The sequence below is a fragment of the Microtus ochrogaster genome, chromosome 8 (genome assembly GCF_000317375.1).
Source record: "Microtus ochrogaster isolate Prairie Vole_2 chromosome 8, MicOch1.0, whole genome shotgun sequence".
NCBI classification, from domain to species: Eukaryota; Metazoa; Chordata; class Mammalia; order Rodentia; family Cricetidae; genus Microtus; species Microtus ochrogaster.
Window position 1 is genome coordinate 13,962,208 of NC_022015.1, and position 23,424 is coordinate 13,985,631.

Here is a 23,424-nt window from a genome sequence, read left to right on the forward strand (position 1 = left end):
AATTGCTGTGTAGAGCAGGATGGTTTCAAAGGCAGGCCTCTACCTCTCCCTCTTGAGTGCTAAAGTTACAACTGTGGCCACCAACACAACCCGACTTTTCTCAATTTAGTGCACATGTCCTCTAAACAATAGGTGTCAGGACCTTTTCAAGTTTAAATCAAGTAAAATCAGATAAAATGAAAAATTAGGTTCCTTATTTGTGTAAATTCCATCTCAAGTACTCAGTAACAGTGGCTCCAGTACAGAGCAGTGCACGTATCATGTTATGTTGGATCATAGTGTGCTGGACCACTTAGCATAGTGGTTTACATATAGTGGGGATTCAGTAAATATTTAATTGTTGAATGGACAGATAGATGGATGGATAAGTTTCCTTGTTGCTCAGGCCTATGGGAAATCTTGACCAGAGTGTGTAGAATTCATCTAATCTTGCTTTTCATGATCTGTGTTAGTCTAACTTTGTGTGGCTGTGACAGAACACTTGATATACTCAAGATAATCAGCATGAGAGGGGAAGATCTGCTTTAGCTCATGGTTTCAGGCCATGGTCCTTTGCTTCATTTATTCCTGGTCTTTTAGGAGACAGAATATCCTGGAGATGGGAGTGCGTGGAGGAGAAGGCTGCTAGACTCATGGTTGGCAGGGAACAAGGAGAGAGAGAGAAGGAAGGGCCCCGGGGAAAGGTACCCCAGAGATCTACTTTGGGTGACCTTCCTCCTCCAGCCAGATCCTTCCCAAGGTTCCAGTATCTACAAAAATAGTCTAATCAGGCAGGGACCAAACATTCAGTACATGTACCTTCAGGGAATACTTTATTAAACCATAACAGGATAATTTTGGTTATTAGTTCACCTTTTGCTCCTGGACATATGGAATTAGGTACCTCAGGACCAGAAGGGACTTTAAAACTCCTTTATTCTATTTTACCTCATTTAAAGTGAATGAGTGCCTTCTGTTATGAGGAGTTTGCTACTTAAGACCTGGTGCCCAGTACCTTTCTTGATAGGTCTAATAGGGACTGAAATTAGCCTGACATAGGCCCCTTAGTCATACTGTAACAAATATAAATTTTCTTCAAATAGTTCAAAATAATTTTCAGAATCTCATTGAGTTCTCCCCTTCAACCTGTCTGTAGCAAGTTCCTTCAAAAATAGTTTATCAAAGGACAAGTGCTTATCAATTTTTAGCTTAATTACAAAATAGCCAGTTGGCTTTGAAGCTGGTTGATTGAAGACTCTTGGTTCACTGTCTTCTTCGCTGGGTGTTGTTAAAAGTTGACTTGAGATTTTTTTTTTTTAAAACAGGACAAAGCTTAAGGGTTAGCAGTTGAACTAATGGTTGCATTTGATCTACAAAACAGCTCACTGTTTTGGATTGGGGAGTTTGTGCAGGCAAGGCATGTTGCTCTAGACTCTAGAGTCTACAGGCTCATTCATTTACAGATTTATCAAGAACCTGTAATTTATTGGGTCCTAAACAAAACACTTGAATACTCAGTGACCAAGGCAATGGTTCTGCCTTCATTTTGTTCATACCCTAGAGCAGGAAAACAACCATATAAGGGAAGTAAAGGTCTTAGGGTAGAAAGGAGCTTGACATAGTTGAAAAAGAAATGTAGTCAGTGTGGCAGGAGCACAAGAACTAAGAGAGAGCCGGACAGTGGTGGCGCACACCTTTAATCCCAGCACTTGGGGAGCAGAGACAGGCTGATCTCTGTGAGTTTGAGGCCAGCCTGGTCTACAGAGTAAGTTCCAGGACAGGCTCCAAATCTACAGAGAAACTGTCTTGAATTCCCCCCTCTCCCAAAAAAAGAACTAAGAGAGAGAGTTAGGGTAGTGTGAGCTCTAGTGAGAGCCTTGAGTCTGTCTCTTACTAAATATCTTTGCATCTAAGAGAGGTGCTTGACACATAAGAAGTGCTTGGTAAGTACGTATTGGAATATGAACGTGGTGGGAAGTTTAATATGGGGTTAAAAATAACAGTATAGATATAGAGGAAGACTTTAGCGATCAGTTGTGTGACAATAGTTTGGGGTCCAGCCATCTTCAGGCTCAGTACTGATGATCAGTACTATGTGGGTGTGGGCTGTTGTGCTGTACACGGAGGCTTTAAAAACAGTGCCCAAAACTGTGGTGATGCTGGTGTTGCTCTTCTCATCTCTTCAAATGTGTACTGTTAATGAGGATGGCACACTGGGACAAAGGTGGAAGAGAGGGTGGGGATGATACATCTGGAGTCATGATATAGCGAAGAAAAGTTTGATGTAGGGAGGATCTGATAGTTATTTGGGGGCACTTGGACTGTCCTGTGAATGAGGTATTGGGCTTAATTTTATGTAAAGAACAAAATCTAAAGTTTGGGAATGCTGAAGAGAGTGATCTTGCCCTGCCACGAGGAAGTCTGTATGTCTGCAGAGCGAACTCCTTTATTGCCAGGAAGACTTGATAGGCTAGGAATACTCAAGAGTGCAATTGCCTGACCTGAGAGTTTTCCAGCAGTTCATAGTCAGTACAGAAACCAGAGAAATGTTTTTAGAAACTATCAGAGTGATTAGATGCTATGACATAAATACTATATTTCATTAAAGTATCTGTTTATAATATGTTGGGATTTAGACAGAAACTTAACTTTTGACAAAAGTGTGAGGACTACACAGCCAATAAGGGGAGTATTAATATGCCGCTTGAGATCTGGGCTTACTGGATGATAGTCTGGGCCCCTTTCATCTGGCTTTCTGATCATTCCTATTTACCCAGACTTCTGCCCTCCTGTCTGCCAATTTTTTCTGTGAATGTAATCGAATTGCATCATCATGAAAACTGAGCTTTTCAGTTGTGCTTCCCTTTTAAGTTACTAGACTGGCTTCTCCTCTATTCTACCCAGATTTTCTGTTGGTAGCCTTCTTGTCCCCCCAAAGCCTCTTCCTGTTTATCTTATTTAAATTAGGAATACTGGTCTCTGAGGTTCTCAGTGGCCTCTGCTCAGGCGTCATTTGATCACCTCATGGTACATGGCACTAGTGACCAGATGTTCTCACCACTCTTTCTTGCCTTACCTAAAGGGAATGCATCTGGGCTCCATATTTTGTTGTTATTGTTTGAGGGGTGTGCTGCATCCTGGTGGCTTCTGAGGTTGGTTATTTCTCTTAAAAACATTTTCCCAATTTTATAACTTTGGCTCTTTCTCTTACATTATGGTGGGGATTATCTTCTGTTCCCAGAGCTTTCCTTATCTCATTCCATGTGTGGACCTAGGTTGGATGTTGCCTCTCTAGCTAGATTTTTCATGCATTTGATACTTCTAATTTACATGTCCCCACTCGCCCATTTAGAGATGCTGTTTTTGGATATAGAGTATTGGACTGATGTTTGGAAAAGCTCATTGAGAGTATATGGGGAGGATTGTTTGGAACAGTTCGGTGCTGCTGGAGGAGAGAATGGTTAGGATACATGAGGTGTTGGTAAGAGTGAGTAAGAACTTGGAATGGTGTGTTCATGCAAGTTAGTGTAGAGAAGAGTCAGGCTCAGAAATGGAGGGACACCCAGTGGGTTAAAAGGAAGAAGGAAATGGGAAGTGCTCAGGGCTTGGGATAGCCCACTGTGTTCCACCTTGGTTGGCAGTAGTAGAATATGCTCAGGTATGATGTTCTAGACCAAGAAAGTCCATATTGATCTAAAGGTGATAAGTTGCATTTGAGGGCACGCTGGACTTGCAGTGCTTCTGTAACAAGAACATTTAGCCATTCTTTGAGGGAGGGAGGTTTAGCACTCGTCTGGATTTGTCCACACTGGCCAGGTGCTACTTGTGATTGTGTTATCCCATTGGCTGTCCTGTGTAGCTTCCAGAGAGATGCAGAGTGATACCAGACCCTGGGCAAGAAAGTAGTTCAGCTGTCTGCCATGACAAAGACTTTGATTATGTGGTGCCTAATGGAAGTCTGCTCCTTGTTTCCAGCTTGCTCCAGATGACGCATGGCGATGCCCACACTGTAAGCAGCTGCAACAGGGGAGCATCACATTAAGCCTGTGGACTCTGCCTGATGTGCTTATTATACACCTCAAGAGATTCCGCCAGGTGAGAAAATCCTGTCACTGGGGAAAGCTAGCATGACCTTGTTTCTCTTGACTCCTGTTGGTGGTTTGTGTGGGTTCTTTGGTGACCCTGTTAGATTCCCCCACTAATGCAGTCTGAATGTCTCCACATGTTTGACTGACCCTATCTATAGTCATATTTTCTAAAGCAAAATTTGGCTATTCTGTGATCCTTTAATCCTGAATATTTTGTTCATGTAGTTTATGTATGTGTTTTACTTTATTCTTGAGGGTTTGCTTTAGACTTGTAAATGTTTTTCTTAAGTTTTAGGGTGTTTACTTTATGATTGAGAAGAGATCCTTTGTGAGAGAGGTAGAATTCCTATTTCTACCTAAAGTAATAAACTGTATTGCCCTGCTTCATGGAGCTGTTATATAGTTGGGGGGCAGTGAGTAATAGATACAAATATCTGCTTTTTGTTGTATTACTTTGTGAGTCACTTTCCCCAAAAAGTCTGTCTACCTTTTGAGGTGAAGAATGTCCTAGACAACCCCACTGTAAGAGAATTTGATGAGATGTGAACTGTAGTGAGCCTTTGTGGCCTGAATTCAAGAGAGTTTGTGCCTGAAAAGTGAGCAACTGTTTGCTAGATGAGAAGGAGAAACAGGACTGCACCTTCATGCGACAGAATGAGCAGTTTATGCTGAGCCTGGGGCCTGACGAGGCTGAAGACAAGGCAGTGGGGTGACACACTCCAGAAGATGGATGATGGGAGCTAAGATGGAAGAGAAAGGCAGATAGAGAGCAGTTGTTCAAACATATCCTTGTAGGCAGTCAGATTTTAGTGAAGAGCTTTGAACAGAAGCAGCAAATGCCAAATGTGTATTTTGAAGTGATCCTTTCACTGTTGGGTGGGTAGCAGATGAAAAGTTTCAAGTATTGCAGGCATCATGAAGGCTGCTGCCGACTTAGGATAGAGTTTTGCAATAGGGATGAAGAAGTGCGCAGACTTAAGATGGAGCAAGGCTGACACACCTAGTTCCCAGGCACTTGCCTTGGGCATCCCGCTTGGGCTCTGTAGATGGGAAATTGATTGAAACTTCTAGTCCAGCCTTCTCTGTCTTCTTCCCCTAATGCTAACGGATTTCCTTCACTTTTCCTTCCAGAATCCCAGACTCAGAATGGCAGTGTCTTTGACGTTCCTTCTTATCATCTAATCTAGGTAGCCACTTGTGCAGATTGACTTGGCTTTTCCATGGATTCCTTGTGTATCTATTCCTGTTTGCTGTCACCCTCCCACTAAATGACTTTCTGTTATTGCTCAGGAGGTTGCGGTTGCAGTTGCAGTCTTTTAATTGATTTCTTTCTTTTTTTTTTTTTTTTTTTTTTGGATTTTTTTTTTCGAGACAGGGTTTCTCTGTAGTTTTTGGTGCCTGTCCTGGAACTAGCTCTTGTAGACCAGGCTGGCCTCGAACTCACAGAGATCCACCTGCCTCTGCCTCCCGAGTGCTGGGATTAAAGGTGTGCGCCACCACTGCCTGGCTTAATTGATTTCTTAACTGCCCTTCCTAACATGCTTTACACACTACTCACAGTTCTTCACTCTCAGTTCTGGTGACATCACTTCCTTCTGGCAAGCCTCAGTGCTGCCCTTGTCAGTACAGTAAGGCCCTGTGCTTCATCCTGACCCCCATTCAGGAGCTTTTCTCCTGTGAGTGTATATTTTCCTTTAATAGAACCATCATAAATCCTTGAAATGTTCACATCCATGTCTGATTAGTTTGTTAAATGTTCTCTTGGACATAGAAAACATGCAATAATATTCATTCAACAGATTTTTAGGTTTCAAGGATATTCCAAAGGGTTTAATGGAAAATACAGATTCTTCAAGATTGTTGGTTAAATAGCTAAGTTCAGCCAAGTAAATGTGCTTGTTGGAGAAGTAGGGAGGAACAGATCACTGCTTATTGAACACCTCTTCTCTGCTAGGTGTTGGGTTTGCCCTTTATGTAGTTATACTCTATTTATCTTCTGGCATCTGACAGAAGTGTCAGGGTGAATCACCTGAAATTGTCACTTGTCTCCTAAGCTTGCCTCTCCCCCACTCCTGACAGATAAAGCAATGAAAATCCAGAGGTTCATTTTCCCCAACATGCTGATCCTCATTGGTTCTACTTTAAGTGGTACTAAAGCTTGTTCCCATACACAGTTAACACTGGCAGTCTATTTCCCTATTATGTGTCTTGGGGAAATCAGCTAGGTGATTCAGAGAGATTTAACTGACAGGGCCCACATTTCATGCTAAACTGAGCTTCCATCTGCTTGCATTAAAATGTCATCAGAACTTGTTTTTCTTCTTGCAACAGGAAGGAGACAGACGCATGAAACTTCAGAACATGGTTAAGTTCCCCTTGACTGGCCTGGACATGACACCTCATGTGGTTAAGAGAAGTCAGAGCAGCTGGAGCTTGCCATCTCATTGGTCCCCATGGAGACGGCCCTATGGACTCGGGAGGGACCCTGAGGACTACATCTATGACCTGTATGCTGTGTGCAATCATCATGGCACCATGCAAGGGGGGCACTACACAGGTCTGCAGTGCGAGAGGCTGCGTGTCTGTGCTGACGCTTCCTTCAGGCTGTTTGCTTGTAGCTTTGAACCTCCCTTTCTCTTTCAATGTGCCTTTTGCCAGCTCTGAGCAGACCTGATGGGAGAATGTTTGCACGAGACAGCTGAGGAGCCACTCTTGTTTACCCAGCGTGCATCCCTATTATAGCTATGTGATGCTTTTGAGGCTCTAGCATCTCCCTAACTTAGAATGGTCATGAGCCACTTTCATGATGTCTTTATTCTTTTAAGGGTAAATTTACTTTTGCATTATAAAAGCAACTCTAGAAGCAACTTCTTCAGCGTAAGAAGTCTAGAGAGAGGTGGAAAGAATGCTATTGTGAAATGGGCTTGTCAGGCATAGCGAGATAAAAGGCTTTTAACCTTTAAAAAATCATGGTTAAAATATACATAATTAAACTTAGCATTTTAGTCATTGTTAAGTGTCCAGTTTGGTGGCATTGAGAACACATTGTTGTATAGCCACATCACTATCCATTTCCAGAACTTTTTCATCTTCTCAAACAGAAACTCATTAAACAGTAATTTCCATGCTCTCCCTCCTCCAGCCTCTGACAGCCCCATACTCTGACTTGATGAACTTATTACTTTAGGTGCCTCTTGTACATAAGACCACACAGTATTATTAGTTCTTTGTAACTGCTTTATTTTATTGAGCATAATGTCTTTAAGGTTCATCAATAGTAATTCTTCGATACATTTACTATTTTATACTGATGTGACTATATATTGGTCTGTTTCACTCATAAATATTAAACACTTTGTAATTAGTTTGTAATAGACTCTTATCACATCACAGGTGACTAAATCCCACTGTGTATCTTTTAGGAGTAGAAACAAGTAGGCAGAGATGCAGATAAAGATCAAATTTAAGGATACTGCCATGTGTGTAGTAAGTGGTAGTGGAGGTAAACCCAGGAGAGGGGAGGAGAAGCTGTCTGAGATTGGTAACCTGTTTGTGCAACACTACTGTATGGGCTTAGGATGAGAGCCACATCTTTACAGTGGTCCTGTAAAGATGATATTGTTTAATGATGTTGTAGCATCTTAGCTTTTGTAGTTGTATAAGTGTCTGATGACAGTTGTCTAACATTGAGCTTCTCAGAATGTAGTTCTAGTAAGTGACTTGACTAGCAACCATTTCCATTACTAAACATGTATTATTTTCTTTTTAAAATGTTTAATGTTGATGACTCTCCTTGTAGATTCTTCTCATAGCAGTTAGCCACCAGTTCCCCGTGTATTGGCAAGGTGATAGTGTTGTTTAGCCTTCCCAACTTTGCATGCTCTCTTTCAGTTCAGGATGATAGGAGGATGACTAGCTATAATCGCTCATTCTTGAAACCCTTTTCGTTTAACTCTGCCAACAGCAGCTGTTTTTGAGAGGAATGACCCAGCCTCTGGGTGTGTTCACAAGAACAGTTTGGCTTCTGCTCTTCTGGGAAGTATTGGCAAGGAGAAAAAGGGCTCCCAAGGTGCTCTCACTTCACAGAAGCATTAGTAGCTTAAATGTGTTTTACCTTGCACTTTTTAAAAACACTATTTAGATGGTAATGCAGTGTTTGTTGTTTTGTGTATTTTTATAGCGGCCACTGTGTGATGACTGCATCTCTAGTTGGATATTTGCTCTTCCGACATTCCTAGTAATGTCTGTGTTCTCGGATGCTGAGTCATGAGATTGAATATTCTTTACTCAGAGTGGAAAGGGTCATAGAAGTAATTGAAATCTACTAACCACTCACTATATTAACCTCTTTGCCCACATTTCTGATTAATATTTACACTTTGATTGGAAGTCATTTTGCAAAATATATACTATCTAGGCAAGGAATTGTTAGAGAAAATAGGACAGTGCTAGATTTCAGAATATTATGTTGCTCTTTATTTAGGACAGACTTTGGAAACTACTTGAAAACCCTTAGAAGCAGTGTGACTTAGTAAAAAGGAGCTTGGACGAGATCGTTGACCCATCTTAGAACTTGGCCAGATCTCCTTATCTGGGCCCATGAAGCACAGCGATGAGTAGAAATGGGTTTGTCTACTCATTGCCCCTTACCTAGGAGGTGCTCTCGTACTTTATAATCAGTGCTTCTCAACCTTCAGGATGCTGCAACCCTTTAACACAGTTCCTCATTATTTTTGTTGCTACTTCATAACTGTAATTTTGCTACTGTTGCGAATTGTAATGTAAATATCTGTGCTTTCTGATGGTCTTAGGTGACCCCTGTGAAAAAGTCATTTGACATGCAGAGGGATTCTGACCCACAGGTTGAGAGCCACTATATTATTTCCTCTTTTCTGTTCTATGTTTGTATTTGGGTTTGCATTTGACAGCCAGAGGACAGCCTTGGGTATTGTTCCTCAGTCTTTCTTTATCTTGTTTTGAGACAGTCCCTTACTGACCTGGGCTGTCCATTGATCCCCAGGTATCTGCCTGACTCTACCTTCCTAGCAGTAGGGTTCCCACCATGTGCCATGAGAAGTCATCTCTCTTCCTTTCCTGTTCTTAAGGCAAACCATTGCTTTTCTTATCTCTAAATGTTGACAGTTACAGTTTAGAGAAACAACCCTCGGCTTTACGTATTTTTATTAAATTACATTTATTTGCTTATTTGTGTTGGGCTATGGTAGTGCAGCAGATGTCAGAGGATACATGTGTGAGTGAGTTGGTTCTATCTTTCCATCATATGGGCCTAACATTTTTTTTTTAAGCTAGCGATATTCTAAGTTTTCACTAGAATGTCTTTGACGATTCTTGCTGTAATTGCATGTTGTGTATATAGCTAACTTGTGCAACAATTCTAGAACAGAGCCTCTCAAACTATCTGTGATAAAGGCCTTGATATTTTCTATTTTAGCATTTCCAACCCTTTATAAGTCAGTTTTGTAAAAATGCAAATGTTAACAGCAGTATCATATTGCTTGATGTTTTTGAATGCTTATCTTTGTTTTGGTGCCTCCTTTTGTGGACAAATGCCGTGCCACAGCTCGAGTAGCACTTTGGAAGGCAGTGCTAGGGAGAAAAGCAAATAGATTTATAAATAAATACTTTGCTTCTTAGTAAGTCACTATGTGGCCTTTCCATGCCACAGCCGAAAACAAATCATCCTGAGAGCAAACAGACTGCACTAGAGCAAGGTTATTCTTTCTCTTGGTGGGTGCGGCCCCTGTGCAGTTCAGCTCCCACTCGCCTCTCCAGAATAGCAGCCTCCTCTCCAGATGGGCCATGTGTGCCTTAGTCTGGCCTGACACCATTGGCCCAGCCAGTGCTGTTGCTATGACTCCATTTGTTTTGAGTGTCTCTATTTCACTCTCTGGTTTGGAACTGATCTCCCTCCCACACTTTGAGGCTTTGTTTCTCTTTTAGGACGCGTCTCGTTAGGAACAATTCCTCACCTGGGTCCCTTTCGTCTTTATGGTTCCATACTTGCAAAAGTGAACTGGCCTAATCACTTGTGGTGCCTCCCAGGATTGTATATGCCCTAACCTTGAAGGCCATCCTAAGTCGGTGTCAGCATTTACTGAATATTCTAGCATTCATCCGTGTTTAGTATTTTGAGAAATGTGATAATAATTTGCTTTTTTGAACCAAGCTTTATAAGATCCCTTGATTCAGCCTAATAGTATGACTTTGACTTCATGACCTCAAGGTTTTGGCATAGGTTTGGTGCTTGTGATTGAACCCAGGTTCTTGGGTACACTAAGCACATATTCTAATACTGAACTACACTCCCAGTCCCAGACTCTTACATTTTTATTGGCTCTTGCTGGTTCCTATTTTTTTTTTTCTTGATGATACTTAAATGTTCTTTATTTCTATCTCAGGCTTAGAGTTGAAACTTGGGGGGGGGAGAAGGCTCCATGTATGTATTCTTGAGTTCTGTGTTCTCAGGTTTGCCAGTGAATATCTATAGACCATTTAGGCTTCCCCTGAAGGAAAAGGGTAGGGTATAGTAGGACTTTAAGCACAAGCCAAAGGATTATTTAAACCCAAATGCCATATATTCTCCCTCTACCAACTGCACAACTGTGTGGTAGGCAGTCTTTGTGTGTAGGATAATATGGTTGTATTTGTGGAGTGTGTGTGGAGGCCAGGGGTACCAGTAAGTGGACCTACTTTGTATTTGTTTGTTTGTTTTTTGTTGCTGTTTTCTGTTTGTTTGGTTTTAAAGACAGGGTTTCTGGAGCTTAGCACTTGATATGACTTGACTGGGTGGTGGGACTTGAACTCAGGCTCTTATTCTTGCCTGGTAAGCACTTTTCCAGCTGAGCTATGTCCCTAGCTCCGTAAGTAGTCTTTCTGAGGCTGTGTAAATTTGTAATAATGATAAATTTCAGAATTAAATGAGATGTTTAGATTATGATAAGTCTTAAATATTAGTTGGTGGCTGTTCATATTACTTTATGTCATTAGTAAGCACTAAAGTGATACAACAACAAAACCCAAAGTTTTTCACCGTGTGAGACTGAGTGAACATTCTATGTTGCAGAATGCTTCCTATACATTGTGGACATGCCCAGCCTCTATCCACTAGATACTTGTTGACCCCAATCTCCTAACTCACCCAGTTGTGACAGTCAAAGTGTTCTAGTCATTGCTAAGTGGCTCTAGCAGGAAAATTGTCCCTGGTTGAGACCTACTTAGAAGTATAATGAGTTTTCTGAGATGAAATAGTTATGAAATTGGAGTACTTAGGAATTTCTTGGAACATTCTGCCTAAGTGTGATATGAAATTTGGATTTATGTTTTTGTTAATCTCTTTCTGTTACTTTGGGCAGCTTAAAATGCTATTGAGTTAATTATGTAAGTGAAATATAAAGGACATATGTAAATGTAAAGTATGTGGGCAGAGTGTGTAGTGTGTGGCCTTGCTGGTGCTGACGGTGGGCTCTCTTTGGCAGCGTACTGTAAGAACTCCGTGGACGGTCTCTGGTATTGCTTCGATGACAGCGATGTGCAGCAGCTGTCAGAAGATGAGGTGTGCACACAGACAGCTTACATACTTTTCTACCAGAGGCGGACAGCCATCCCATCATGGTCAGCTAATAGCTCGGTGGCAGGTAACCTGGTTTTTCGTTGCTGTTGTTTTTTTTTTTCCCCCAGAGCAGGAATTTGTAATTCTTGGGCCAAAGGATGTCTCAGAAGGCTTTATTATTGAAAGCTTGATGAGATTAATTTTCACATTTCCACTTAATCTGGGAACTAATATCATTTCAACCAAGGAAGTTGGGGTGGATGCTGAACTATCATGGACCGGCAGAGTTCACATAGAGGTGGGACAGAGCCTAGACAAACTACTTATAACTTACTTGTTTGGTTGAGTGCCTGGAGGTTTAGGTTATCTTGGAACATGTCCCATCTGCTAACACCTGCCCAGTGGGGTTACTGGTTGCTTACCATTGCTTAAGGTATGTGAAAGTATTTTATAAACTGTAAAGACCATTAGAAAGAAAGAGTTCTTTTTCTCCCATAAAATTAATCTGTTATGTTAGGGGGAAGGATTGACTGCTGTTAACTGATTGAGGGCTCGGTTTTGCTGATGAGATGCAGCCTATTATGTTAATAAATGTTGAAATGAGTCCCACACACAATATGAATGCAGCCATAGATAATCAGATGAGAGGAAGGTGCATGCTTCTTGCTGCAGGCTGTGGCTTTAAGAAAATAGCTTGAAATGTGGTAATACATCAATAGGAGGAGAGGCAGGGAATGGTGATCGGTGTCCCTTTACGCTCAAAGCAAGGAGGCAAGGCCTTCTCACTGGGTAGGCTGCTCACTTGACTCTTGGGCCATTCCAGAATCTGAGATGTGCTAAGAAACGACAGTCACTTTAGGTTTGTTTAAGACGGTACTGCTTCATGTAGTCAATAAGCACACTATTACCCTAACATCTATTTAAAGGTAACCCCTGGAATTGATAGTACTGATGATCATACAGCATATTCATACCCCCTACTGTGTGGGTGTGTGCTGGTGCATGCATGTGCATGTATCATTAGTATTATAAAATGACTTTAAAATGTCCAAAAGACATTGAAGCTAAGAAAAACAGTGTCTGTATTACTGCTCTTCCTCTGGGTGGTTCAGTAGCACTGCCAGTGCTCAGAGCTTGTGCTGTGTGTCTCTGTTTCACTATTCCCTTGCCAGGATTAGGTGTTGCTTTTGAAAACATTTATTCTATATTTGCAGTTTGTTTCTGCAACCCTCCTATGTAGGAATTGCCTGGAGTTTCTTCATTTTTGCTAGGGATGCTTAGTTCTGGGAGTTTTTCTTAACTTTGGAACGAGGACACAAATCTCTGGCTTGACTGGCAGCAGCTTGACAGGATGTGTGCAGTGCAGGACCCTGGCTGACCTTAGGACCCATCTCCTTTTCTACAGGTTCTACAAGTTCTTCTCTGTGTGAGCACTGGGTGAGCCGGCTCCCAGGGAGCAAGCAAGCCAGCGTGACCTCTGCAGCCTCCTCCAGACGCACCTCCTTGGCTTCCCTCTCTGAGTCTGTGGAGATGACTGGGGAAAGGAGTGAAGACGATGGTGAGTGTGGATCTTGGTGGCAGGTTTCCAAAATGGCAACTCATAAACAAAGCACAGTTTCTGCAGGCTTAGGAACAGTCTTTTCACAAGCAGACTGTAGAACTCAAAAGAGTAGGGGTACATAACTGAGTTGTGGCTTCTCTCTGACTCAGGGATTTCTCCTTCATTGTTTTCCACTTCTGTATTCCAGTGTACAGATAAACACTTTTTTGTTACAATTTGCAGGATGGCTATTAGGTCTCAGAGATGTTCTACCTTGCCTGGGACTGCCTCATGTAGAGCTGTGTTCTTAGCTAATGAGGACACCATTGGGTCAGCTTGACCTCTACTCTAAACATAGTCACAATATCAATACTGGAGGAAATCTGATTAAATATTGAAATGCATTTTGTTTATTTGGTTTTTTTTCTTGGTACCTTTCACTTATGCTTGAGTATTGACAGGATAGCCCTTAGTACTATCAGCAACCCCAGGTGGTATGGGATGGACTGGGCAGCCAAAGTACTAAGAGCTGGAAGTGGGAGAGAGTGAGCTCAGCATCCATAATGAAGACAGTGACTCATCTTCCAAAGAGACTCACTTGCTGCCAGTATTTCAGTTGCTTTAATCTGCTTCTAGGGGCAATGGGTAATTCTGAGAAAATGAAATGAAGCCAAAATGGGAGGTAGTTGGAAAGAAATCAAACTAGGAGAGCCGCGGCCTGGCTCTGGCTCTACCTGCTTTGGCATTTTACTTCTTTTCCGTGTGAGCTGGAATATATTGGACTATTGTTGCCAAGCCCTTTCTCTTTCCTAGTATTTTAGGAAAAGTGACTAGTGAACCTATACCTATTTAGATGGACATTATTTTCACCACAGTCCTGTAAAAAACAGTGGAATTAACAATAAGCCCAGAAGTAGCTTACCTCCATCTATTTTTAAGCAGTCTGGTTGGTGAAATCAATATCTTCTTAAGCATCATCATCATTTAGTCATGCTCAGGGGTCACATAGAACAGAACCTGACTCTTAGTAGTCACGTAGGCCACAGCTGCAGTAACAGAGGCTTGCAGAATTCAGCTTGGTCTTGGAAAGGTTTAAGCTGTTGGAAATATTAGTCTACCAGTCATCAAAGGTAGTATGTAACATGTCCAAGGCTCTAGTTCTTCCCACTGGTGCCCTTTTATTGTTACCTGTTACAGACTTGCTTCCACAGGGCATGCAATGGGATTATGGGTTCGTGTACCATTTTGGTCAAGGAATTCATTCTGTGATTTCCAGGCGTCCTTCAGGAAGATGAAAGAGCTGGGTTAGAAGCTCATGTTTAGTGAAGATCTGGGAGTGTCCGGATTCTTGCTGGACACAGACTTCTTAGATTTTATTTAATTCTTTAATTAGACCAACAGTCATCAAATTATACCCAGAGGCCTCGTGTGGATGGCTGCTTTTTCCATAGTTTTTGAAACATAATCATCCATGCTTGATTGTGTGCCACCTGTGGCTGGTTTTATGGTAAGGTCACAGAGCTGAGCAGTGACCTGAACAGCCTAATAGACTGACGGGGTCTTTCCAGAAAGCGTACTGACCCTGATGTAGGATGAAGTAGATGGAGAGCATTTTGCCGACTTGAGAGTTAGCATGACCCTATTTTGCAGATAAGGAAACTGGTCTTTGAAGGGTTGAAAGCACACAGTTATCCTTGACTCTAGCAGACAGGCCAGCATTGAAGGTCATGGTCCTGTCATTCCCCCAGGTTTGCCCTTGCTCTGTCTTCAGTGTCTTAAGGTGTTACCAAGAATTTTTGATGATTTAGTCTGACAGAATTTTCTCTGTTATGCAGGAGGCTTCTCTACTCGACCATTTGTGAGAAGTGTGCAGCGTCAAAGCCTGTCATCTAGATCTTCTGTCACCAGCCCCTTGGCCGTCAATGAAAATTGCATGCGGCCTTCTTGGTCCCTGTCTGCCAAGCTACAGATGCGCTCCAGTTCTCCTTCCCGCTTCTCAGGGGACTCCCCGATCCATGGGTCTGCCTCCACCCTTGAAAGGATTGGGGAGGCAGGTGATGACAAAGTGTCCATATCTTGCTTCGGTAGTCTACGGAACCTTTCTGGTAGTCACCAGGAACCAAGTGACAGTCACAATAGACGAGAGCACAAAGCTGTGGGCCGGGCCCCATTGGCTGTCATGGAAGGTGTGTTCAAAGATGAGTCAGAATCTCGAAAATTGAACTCCAATGTTGTAGACACACCAAACAAAAATCTAGCACAAGGGGATTGCTTGCCCCCCATTTCTGATCCTTTTGATAATAATAACCAGATTGCGTATGTGGATCAGAGTGATTCTGTTGACAGCTCTCCAGTCAAAGAGGTGAAACCTCCAAGCCACCCAGACTCCCTCACAAAGAAGCCAGAGAGCACAACCAAGAGATCCCCTAGTTCCAAAAGCACTTCTGAGCCAGAGAAGAGCATGCGGAAGGGGAGGCCAGCCTTGGCCAGCCAGGAATCTTCTCTTTCAAGTCCATCCCCTTCTTCACCTGTTCCTGTGAAGGTTTCCTTGAAACCTGCCCGCTGTCGGAGCAAAGCAGATTCTTCCAGGGCCAGTGGAAGGCATTCATCCCCTGCCTCTACCCAACCCAAAAAAGAATCGTCCCCCAGGTCCCAGGAATCCATGTCATCTCCTTCACCACAGAAGCAAAAGTCTGCTTCTGCCTTCACTTACTCTTCTTCCTCCATATCTGCCAAAAAAGCCCCAGGCCCTGCCACCAGGGGCTCCTTACCTACTGGGAAGAGTAGGACTTCTGACCGGAGCTTGAGTAGAGAGGGTTCCAGACAAAGTTTAGGTTCTGACAGAGCCAGTGTCACCTCCACCTCCACCTCCAAACCTAGCTCCCCTCGGGTGAATCAGGCCAGATCAGGAGACAACAGAGTTGACGGCAAACACGTTCGGAGCTCTTCCATGGCCAGCCTGCGCTCACCTAGCACAAGTGTGCGCTCTGGGTTGAAGAGGGACAGCAAGTCTGAGGACAAAGGACTGTCCTTCTTTAAGTCAGCCTTGAGACAGAAAGAAACCCGGCGGTCTACTGATCTTGGCAAGACAACCTTGCTGTCCAAAAAGGCTGGTGGGAGCTCTGTCAAGTCCGTCAGTAAGAACACCACAGATGACAGGGCAGAGAAAGGCCATCAGTCCCCAGGCTCCCAGCAGCCAAACACAAATGCAGTTGGAAAAGAACAGCTTGTCTCAAAGGACCCTGCTTCTGCTAAACATTCCTTGCTATCTGCTCGAAGATCCAAGTCTTCCCAGCTAGATTCCGGAGTTCCTTTGTCTCCCAGTAGCAGGCTGGCCACTGAGAAAGGCTCCAAAAAGCTGTCTTCTAGCATGCAAACCTCTGCACGGCCTTCTCAAAAACCCCAGTGATCTTCTGCAATCCGGTGTTTTATCTGTACAGATGTTTATTTATTTAGAACTCCCTTCCCACCAAAGCCCTCTATGCTTTTATTTTGTTTTTTTGGTTTTTTTTTTGGGGGGGGGTTATGTGCCTGACTGTGTGAGAGAATATGAGTGTGTGTGTGGAATTCAAATTGTTAAAAGTGTCGCCTTATTCTGCCATTGAACCAAATAACAGCCATAGGCAAAGCATTGATACCAAGCTAACTGGAATAACTGTAGAAAACAATCTGGATAGTCCCTTTAGCAATTGTACCTGTTTCTTTCTAGAGAACTCTAATGACTTTGGTTGGACACTAGGGTTTGGAAACCTGTGAACCAATTAAGCTATCAGTGTGTAAACAGATGAATTGTTTGACTTGGGTTTTCATCTGAACAGAATTTATCTTCATGTAGATTGTTGAGTGCCATCAGGAGCTTAGAAAACAAACAAAACAAAAACTGTGACGCTAACAACAACATAAACTGAGGGAAAACTTGCTTTCTGCACTTTGGCCCCATCTACCAGTCTTTGTAAGGGCAATATCTTAACACTAATGTTTCTCAGGTATATATACTCAGCTAGTCTAGGATGGATGTACATTACTAATAAATGGGTTCAAGAGGAAGATGACATGGGGGGAGGGTGACTATCCTTTCTCCTACTGCCACAGGTAAAGGTTTCAGAGGTAGACAGAAAATCTATTGCTACCCTTCATATCTGCATTTATATGCATACCCTAGCCTGTCTTGACTCCTTGGATATGTTCTAAGATTTGGCAATTTTTGGATAGTCAGAAAGCTAGTCAGTAATATTTTTTTCATTCTAAATTTGCTGGCTAAAGCCATTGGAATTTTGAACTGTAGCTGAACAGTTAATGCTTTTGAAAGATTCCCAGAAAAAGTTTTATTCCAAGCTGGAAGCCTGAGTTTATCATTTTCCTCCCCTGATGTTGCTTTTTTCTGTTAGAAGTTTGAGGATCTCCTACTCCCCTTGTGTGCATGCTTACTGCCTTGTCTTGCTGCTTGGAAAAGAAAGAAGTTGCCTCCTACCAAGAGCCACTGGTGGTGTGGTGATGTGTTGTGAGACAAAGCATTGCACATACACTTTGGATCGTACCTGTCAGTCTTCCTTGTGACTGCTTCTCTATAGCTCTTTTATGTCTGCTCTGTTCTGAAGAGTTAACCTCAGACCCAGAACTCAAGCAGAGTCTGGCATATGTTCCCTCTGACATGTAGTTACCAGTCGCGTTACTATAGATGAAAAGGGAACCTCAAACCTCTCTGGATTCTCACAGGTAAAACAAAGTTTTCCAAGCCTTGTGGAAATTACTTGGAAATACTTTCCAGTGCAGTTTTTTGGTGTCCTCTTTTTTTTTCTTCTTCATCTTTTTTTTTTTTTAATATCAAGAGAATTGTGGTCTTGATTCTTAGAGTAGCATTTGTCACTTTGTCATTAAATACAGCATGTTGAGTTTATGTGTTATTACATACTAAAGCTCATGGTTCCCAGGTCCACACGAACTCCCTCTTCAGTATTTCTGTGACATGGCCACGGTGCATATGTGCATGTGGTGTGATTTCTGCACTGTCCTTTTGTTCTTTATGTTAAGAATACCTCCTGGGAAGTACTTTCCACTAGTTGACTTAAGTTTATTTTGCTGCTAATATGGACATTAGCTGGTAGCTTGCAGGTTCAGGGTGACTGGGATTTTCAGCCCTTGTGGTATTTGAGGCTTAGGTGTTCAGCTTTGTGCACGTTACCACAGTGCTCCACACAATCCAGTGTGTGTGTGTGTGTGTGTGTGTGTGTGTGTGTGTGTGTGTAGTGCCCACTGCACTCAGTCCTGTACTGGCTGCTTCTGTCCCTCCTCCCCCACCCCTTGTGGCTTCCCAAAGCCTCCAGGCTCTCTGCCCTTTGTGTGACTGAGGTGACAGCTGCCTTTTCATGTCATCATTGTTCAGTGTCACACGGTCAGCCCCAGCAGTGTTTGGCCACCTATCTTGTTTTCTTTTATTTTCTAAAAAAGCATCAAATGTGAGGCCATCAGTATCAGGAATTGAGCATTTGTATGATTTGAGCCTCTGAAATGGTCTTAGAATTAGAGTGTGATAAGACAAAGGATTTTAATAACAAGCTGTTTTGCCATAATTAAGATGACTAGAAGCTAGTTTAATTTTCACAGTACTACATAGTTTGTTCTTGAATGCAGTAGGAATGGATTCTCCCTCCCACATGTATCATTTGCTTTCTTAAGCAAAACAGAAAAATCCTCAAGTCTCTACTTTTCCATGGGATCAAGAAAGACAGTTTCTATAATGTAATAAAATTGAAAAGATGTATGTATATGGAATTTAGCCCTTATTTCATATTTAATTTAATAGAAAAAAATCATCATTGTCTAGGCTATGAAGCTGCCATGCTTGTGAGGTTGGGAAACAATGCAATCTAATTCCTTACTGCTGGGATGTGTTTAAGACCCAGAAAAGGCTGCTCTCACAGTGTTGTCTGAAGTGAAAGAGCTTATGAGAGCATTGCTGCTTGGTTCATTCAGTTCTCTGGCAGGGTTAAGTTACTGCAGTCTTTCCCCAGTGATTTGGATATAGTGAACATACTGAGCCTGGTTAGGGCAGTCATTCCCCATAGGCACACAGCACCAACCAACAGAATAATGCATTGGTAATTTTGGGGGGGATGTTAAATAAGCCCCCCTTTAGCCTTGCTCTTTTCCTGTAGAACACCCTGCACATGAGCCTACACCATCACTTAAGCCAGCCTTCCTCCTTGCCTTCATGATGATGCTTACTCATGTCCCTTACAACCCTCTCCAACCTCATTTATTTCTTCTGATGCCTGAGAGTGAGTAGTGCCATGTCCAATCAATAGAGCAATGTGGTATATCTGTGCTGTGCCACATTTAATTCATTTGGGCCTGCTTTGCAAAGTCAAACAGAAAGCTTCAGCAGTCTGCTGAGTCCTGGGAGACACCAAAGCAAACAAGGCGTGCCATGAAGTGCTGGTCTTCATCAGAAACACCCAAACAGATTATGGTTGGGTAAGACATGAAGTTCCTTGAGTTTTTGTCTGGAAATCAAAAGTGTCCTTGTTTATCTCTGGAGACATTGTGGTCTTCTGGTCACTGGATTAGACTGAGCTGTCTGTACTGTATAGTGGTTAAAATCTAGTATCTGGTCACTTTACATTAGATTGAACCCTCTGTGTTTCTGTGAGATGGCTATGGAGATTGTTGAGGGATGGGATGCACTGTCACCCGTCTAACCAATAAGTAGGAGTGGTGTGTTAAGGGAGCAGTAGTGGCAGCTTAAGGGATATGGATTAAAGAGTTGTAAACAAAGCTCATTTCAGATAAACCCTCTTTAAGTTTTGATAGATTACTAATAGCTGAAGTTACAGTTTCCTATGTACATTGTCATTGAATACAAAGGTAATTAGTGTTCTGGTTTGGACTTTTGAGCTAGGATGAAAATCATAAGCACAGTTTCAATAAAACACGGTTTGGAGGTGCATTGATACTTAGATTTTGGAGTTGAGAAGGGAAAAATTTGCCGGCAAACCAGTGCCTACCATAAAGACAACTTAGCTGCTAGTATGCAGGCTGCTCTTGCTTGAGTTTTATAAAGAGCTCATTGCTATTCAGCTGACTGCACCTTCAGTTGGGACATCATGCTTTTGTTTCAGTCAGTGCTTGGGGTCCCGTGCTGCCTTGTGATCAGACCCAAAATTGTTCTTCCTAGCTGCCTTTTGAGCATGACCGATCATTTTTACCCTGAAGTAGAGACAGCAGTTTTGCATGCCCTCCTTCTAACCCAGAAAGCATGCTCATACTACCTATGCAAGCAACCGGTTGAAAAACATACGGAGAAACTACACTAAACATTGAGTTTTAAAAAAGAAAAAAGATCCTGGAGCTCTATTTTTGAATTTGTGATTTTTAAAGCTTCATCATCAGTGCAGGTGAGCCTGAATGTGAATTTTAGGTTGCTTGGCGTCTCTTTCTCTGCCAGTCTTTTTTTTTTTTTTTTTTAAATTATCATTGGTGAGATTGTGTGTAAAATAGTATTTTGCAAGCAGGAGTGGATTGGATATGTTGAACATACACTGGTGTATATATTGTATTTAGCCTGAAGACTTTCCTAAAGTATTTTGTTCTAAGAAATAACCTGCCATTTTCTATAGATTTTAATTTTTTATATCTTCTGGTGTTGTTCATCACAAGGAGAGATGTGGCTTCATATAGTGCTAACAATTTTTAAATGCTTTTGTAGAGACTCGGAGGTGTTTAGGAAGACTCTGGGACTTCCCACTCACTGGTCTCAGTAAGATTAAGGATGTGGAATGTATGGTAGTGTTAAACAATGGATTCAGGTCTAGATCCGACTCACATTCATTTAAAACCATTGTTTTCCATGGGGCAGGGATGGGGCAGAGGCTCATAGCATAGGTGAAAGATGTCTTTGGATCTCATACATACACTGTCCCGAGGCCTCTTCTGGATGATTCACCCTAGGTCACTAGGATCATCAAGGGACTTGGAAGGCGTGGGCCTCTCCCAGGCTTTTGATGCTGGGTGACTTTCTCTCCTTATTCCAGTCAGAATCGAGAAGGATGTGGTACACCATCTCTTTGCCAACAGTTTATGGCGAGAATCATCACTGCCATACAAAGTACTCAGGAGGAATTCCAGTTGCGTTGGACAAGAAAATTAAAAGAAGCTGTCAATCCCCTGCTCGAATTCAGGGGACAAGAGCTTTCTGACTTCAAGGTCTGATTTGGACTTGTGAAGTATTTTATGGGTGGTATGTTACTTGCCAGTCTGGGGATTGTTCTTCCTGGTGGCAAGCAGAGTGCCCCAAGGGGTCCAAATTCATTCCCAGAGCCTCTGTTCAGATTCTGCTGTCGGACTGAGACCCATGCAGGAAGGGAAGTTACTCCATGTTAGAAAATGTGGCAGAAGATGGTGGAAAGCTAGCTGTCCGGCCATGCAGACCCTGCTCTGCTTTTGACAGCACAGTTGCAAACCACAGGCTGCACGGGCCCCTGCTCTGATTGCACTCCACTCTAGGTCTTTCCTACTCAGAATGTAGCTCGAGGAGTCCTTTTAAATTTAAAAACAAATGTGAAACATTCTATTGAAATTATTTTGATGCTCTCATTGCTATTTTTTCATGTAATTAAATCAATACTTATCCAGGAATTTGGCAGTATATGTTACCTACAGAGGCACAAGAAGTTTGGTTTTAATCTGTGGTGAGCCAGGTGCACTATACCATCTTCAAAATAATCTACTGTGCTGTGTGGCCTCATCCCATTGAACATCAGGCTGCCTACAAAAAGGAGAAAAACAGTTTATCTGACGTGGCTCAAATTTTAAGGAGTAAGGGTATCAGGAAAAATCAGAGCTGGAGCAGCTTTGGCACATGGCCTCCCAGAGTCGAGCTCTCTGCTGCTGTGAACACGCAGCATGAACTTTCCTAGGTGCTATTCCAGACTGGGGGACTGTGTTTCTGCACTTGGCGGTTCTGTCGGTCTTTTCTGTAGGCATTTATGTTCTGTGTAGGTCTGCTCACCGACTGTGCCTCTCACCACTGGTTAAAATTGAATTTGGGCCTCATTACCAAAATGGTTTCTTGATTCTCTTGTGTATTTACAGCGGCATTTATTTCTCTAGTTGTCTTAAAAGCTGCATGTCATATCACTGTACACAAAACGCTTTGGTGTCATTCATGAGCCATAGTGAGCTCTGTATAAATTCTTCAGTAAAAGGATGGCAGAGTGTCTTTCCTGCAGGCTGGAAGAAAGTGTATCCTACATTTTAAATTATTTTAGGCCAAGTGCATGAGGTATGTCACTGCCTTCTGTTATTTATTTGTATATTTTATTATTCAAGGTGTATGCACTTTTAAGAAGCAGAATTTATATTTTTATGTTTAAAACATTTTATTTCCGAGACAGCAGTTGGTTATATAGTATACAATTGGAATTAAGAGAAAACTGGAAATGTAACAAAACATAATAAATTTACCACATGCCTTCTTCAAGACATGCTCCTTTTTTCTCCCCTTTGCCGAACCAGTTTTTTTTTTTTAAATGTTGACTAGTATTTGTACTGCATTGATTTTGTATAACAAAATGCTTTAAAGTTGCAGCGTTTCAGATAAAAACATCAAGTTACAGGACACTACCACACAGACTGGCCGACTCCCCATGCAATTGCCATGTAAAAAGATCACATCTATACTTGTTCGCAGTCAGCAATTATATGAGTGATATAATGAGAGACATGAGAGACTAGATGTCCTGAGCTACATAGAAAGAGCTCACATCCTGCCTCACTTCCAACAGATTTTCTTCATTGCTCTTCTTTGGTGATAAGAGGAAATTGTAACATTAAAAAGTACTCTTTCCTTAGCCTTTTCTCACCTCTTATACACATAGTATCTGCTTTATTTTTTATTTTATGCGTATGAGTGCTTTGCTTGTATTTGTCTAAGTGCACCATTTGTGCCTGAGCCTAGTGCCCAGGGGGAGGCTAGAAATGACTCTTGGATCCCCTGGAGTTTAGAGTTTCTAATGACCGATCTATTGTCTGGCTGCTGGGAACTGAACCCAAGTCTTCGGGAAGAGTAGCCAATGCTCTTAATCACTGAGCCATCTCTCCAGCCTGGCTTTTAACCATCTTCTGAGGTTTTTGTTTTGTTTATTTTCTAGCTATCTTGCCTACAAAGACAATTCTCTAGTGTGGTGTTTTATCACTTATGACCACTTGGGGGCAACAGAGCTCAGTATTCTCCAGTGTATTTTAAAAGT

General features: G+C 42.2%; 1 protein-coding gene across 1 annotated transcript in view; it reads left to right on the forward strand.

The window, feature by feature from the left end:
* Usp31 (ubiquitin specific peptidase 31) overlaps positions 1-22,659 on the forward strand; it is a 65,680-nt gene extending 43,021 nt beyond the window's left edge. The window contains exons 13-17 of the mRNA XM_005351139.1: positions 3,955-4,074; positions 6,399-6,624; positions 11,564-11,722; positions 13,043-13,195; positions 15,013-22,659. Of these exons, the coding sequence (XP_005351196.1) occupies positions 3,955-4,074; positions 6,399-6,624; positions 11,564-11,722; positions 13,043-13,195; positions 15,013-16,586 (2,232 nt within the window). The 3' untranslated portion in view covers positions 16,587-22,659. The remainder of the gene's footprint in view (positions 1-3,954; positions 4,075-6,398; positions 6,625-11,563; positions 11,723-13,042; positions 13,196-15,012) is intronic.
* The last annotated feature ends 765 nt before the right edge of the window (positions 22,660-23,424 follow it).